The sequence below is a fragment of the Oryza glaberrima genome, chromosome 1, assembly GCF_000147395.1.
Source record: "Oryza glaberrima chromosome 1, OglaRS2, whole genome shotgun sequence".
NCBI lineage: Eukaryota > Viridiplantae > Streptophyta > Magnoliopsida > Poales > Poaceae > Oryza > Oryza glaberrima.
Genome location: NC_068326.1, coordinates 33,259,398 through 33,261,548, shown reverse-complemented (window position 1 = coordinate 33,261,548; position 2,151 = coordinate 33,259,398). Strand labels below are relative to the sequence as shown.

Genomic DNA, 2,151 nt, shown 5'->3' with positions numbered 1-2,151 from the left:
CTACTACTCCTACAAAATGCAGCAAGTTACTGTGGAAATTTGAATTGGATGAGTACACCTAGCAGTAGAGGTAGCAGTAGTACTGATCTCTATGGCTAGCCAGCTGGCTCGACCTGGTTCCAAGGCCTAGAAGACGACACGCACAAGGGACTCGGCGACACTGACCCGTCCGTCCTCACCGTCGCACAGTGTGAGTGAGCGAGTCCACTCCTCGTCGCACGCCTGCCTGCGTCACCACCACTCCACTCGTCGCTGCCCCCATAAAATCCACGCCGAACCAAAACCCCACACCCAAATCCAAGCATCCATCCCTCCGCTCCGCCCGCCTCCCCGCTCACATGCGCGCAACCACCGCCATGCCCCCTCCTCCCGCGCTGCCGGTTTGCCTCCTCCTCCTCCTCCTCCTCTTGCTCGCCGTGCCGAGGCCCGCTGCGGCGGCGGCGGCGGCGGCGGCGACGCGGCCGCTGCTGTTCGAGCTGCGGGCGCGGCAGGTGCCGGCGGGGGCGCTGCCGCGGCCGGCGAGCAAGCTGCGGTTCCACCACAACGTCAGCCTCACCGTCTCGCTCGCCGTCGGCACGCCGCCGCAGAATGTCACCATGGTGCTCGACACCGGCAGCGAGCTGTCGTGGCTGCTCTGTGCGCCCGGCGGCGGGGGGGGTGGGGGCGGGAGGAGCGCGCTGTCTTTCCGGCCAAGGGCATCGCTTACCTTCGCCTCCGTGCCCTGCGGCTCCGCGCAGTGCCGATCCCGCGACCTGCCGTCGCCGCCGGCCTGCGACGGGGCCTCGAAACAGTGCCGCGTGTCCTTGTCCTACGCGGACGGGTCCTCCTCCGACGGTGCGCTCGCGACGGAAGTCTTCACCGTGGGGCAAGGGCCGCCGCTGCGCGCGGCGTTCGGCTGCATGGCCAGCGCGTTCGACACCTCGCCCGACGGCGTCGCGACCGCCGGGCTGCTGGGCATGAACAGGGGCGCCCTCTCCTTCGTCTCCCAGGCGAGCACCCGCCGCTTCTCGTACTGCATCTCCGACCGCGACGACGCCGGCGTGCTCCTCCTAGGCCACAGCGATCTCCCCTTCCTGCCGCTCAACTACACGCCCCTGTACCAGCCGGCCATGCCGCTCCCCTACTTCGACCGCGTGGCTTACTCCGTCCAGCTCCTCGGCATCCGCGTCGGCGGCAAGCCACTCCCCATCCCGGCGTCCGTTCTCGCGCCGGACCACACCGGCGCCGGGCAGACCATGGTGGACTCCGGCACGCAGTTCACCTTCCTCCTCGGCGACGCCTACTCCGCATTGAAAGCCGAGTTCTCGAGACAGACCAAGCCCTGGCTCCCGGCGCTCAACGACCCCAACTTCGCGTTCCAGGAGGCGTTCGACACATGCTTCCGCGTGCCCCAGGGGCGCGCGCCGCCGGCGAGGCTCCCCGCCGTCACGCTGCTGTTCAACGGCGCGCAGATGACGGTGGCGGGGGACAGGCTCCTGTACAAGGTCCCCGGCGAGCGCCGTGGCGGCGACGGCGTGTGGTGCCTCACGTTCGGGAACGCGGACATGGTGCCCATCACAGCGTACGTGATCGGGCACCACCACCAGATGAACGTGTGGGTGGAGTACGACCTGGAGCGCGGCCGCGTCGGCCTCGCGCCCATCCGCTGCGACGTCGCCAGCGAGCGCCTCGGCCTGATGCTGTGACCGCCGGACGCCGGCGAACTCCACCGTGGTAGTAGCTTCCTGGTGTAAATTTAACCACGCGCCGTGTGACCTCAGCTACTACTAGTACTAGTAGGGTTTTTGCATGTAAAGATGGCGACACGTATGTACATTATGCATGTAGACGTCTCCTTTCGTTGTCACGCTCTTTCGCTGTCGTTTTGGGTGACTTGCTCCGCAGCGCAAGCTTGATCAGATGACGTGAACAGTTACCAAACGAACCATGGCTGCACCGCTGCAGTCTGCTAACACTGACACAGTGACACAGAACGTGAACCTAGCTTGGATTCATGTCGGATCGGACTATCGGAGAGACACGAGGCATCTCACAGAGAGAGACACCGAGACAATGCCACCTCGCCGGATGCTGCTTTGTACTACTCGTGATTCGGCTTTTCTCTGCTGCATTTCCGGGGAGAAAAACAGAGTAGTCGTGTCGCGGAACAGA

The 2,151-nt window shown here is 65.4% G+C and overlaps 1 protein-coding gene across 1 annotated transcript; it reads left to right on the top strand.

The window, feature by feature from the left end:
* The first annotated feature begins 271 nt into the window (after positions 1-271).
* Positions 272-1,846, top strand: LOC127762367 (aspartic proteinase PCS1-like). The gene has a single exon (XM_052286897.1). The coding sequence runs from the start codon at positions 339-341 to the stop codon at positions 1,683-1,685; it is 1,347 nt and encodes a 448-aa protein (XP_052142857.1). The 5' UTR covers positions 272-338; the 3' UTR covers positions 1,686-1,846.
* The last annotated feature ends 305 nt before the right edge of the window (positions 1,847-2,151 follow it).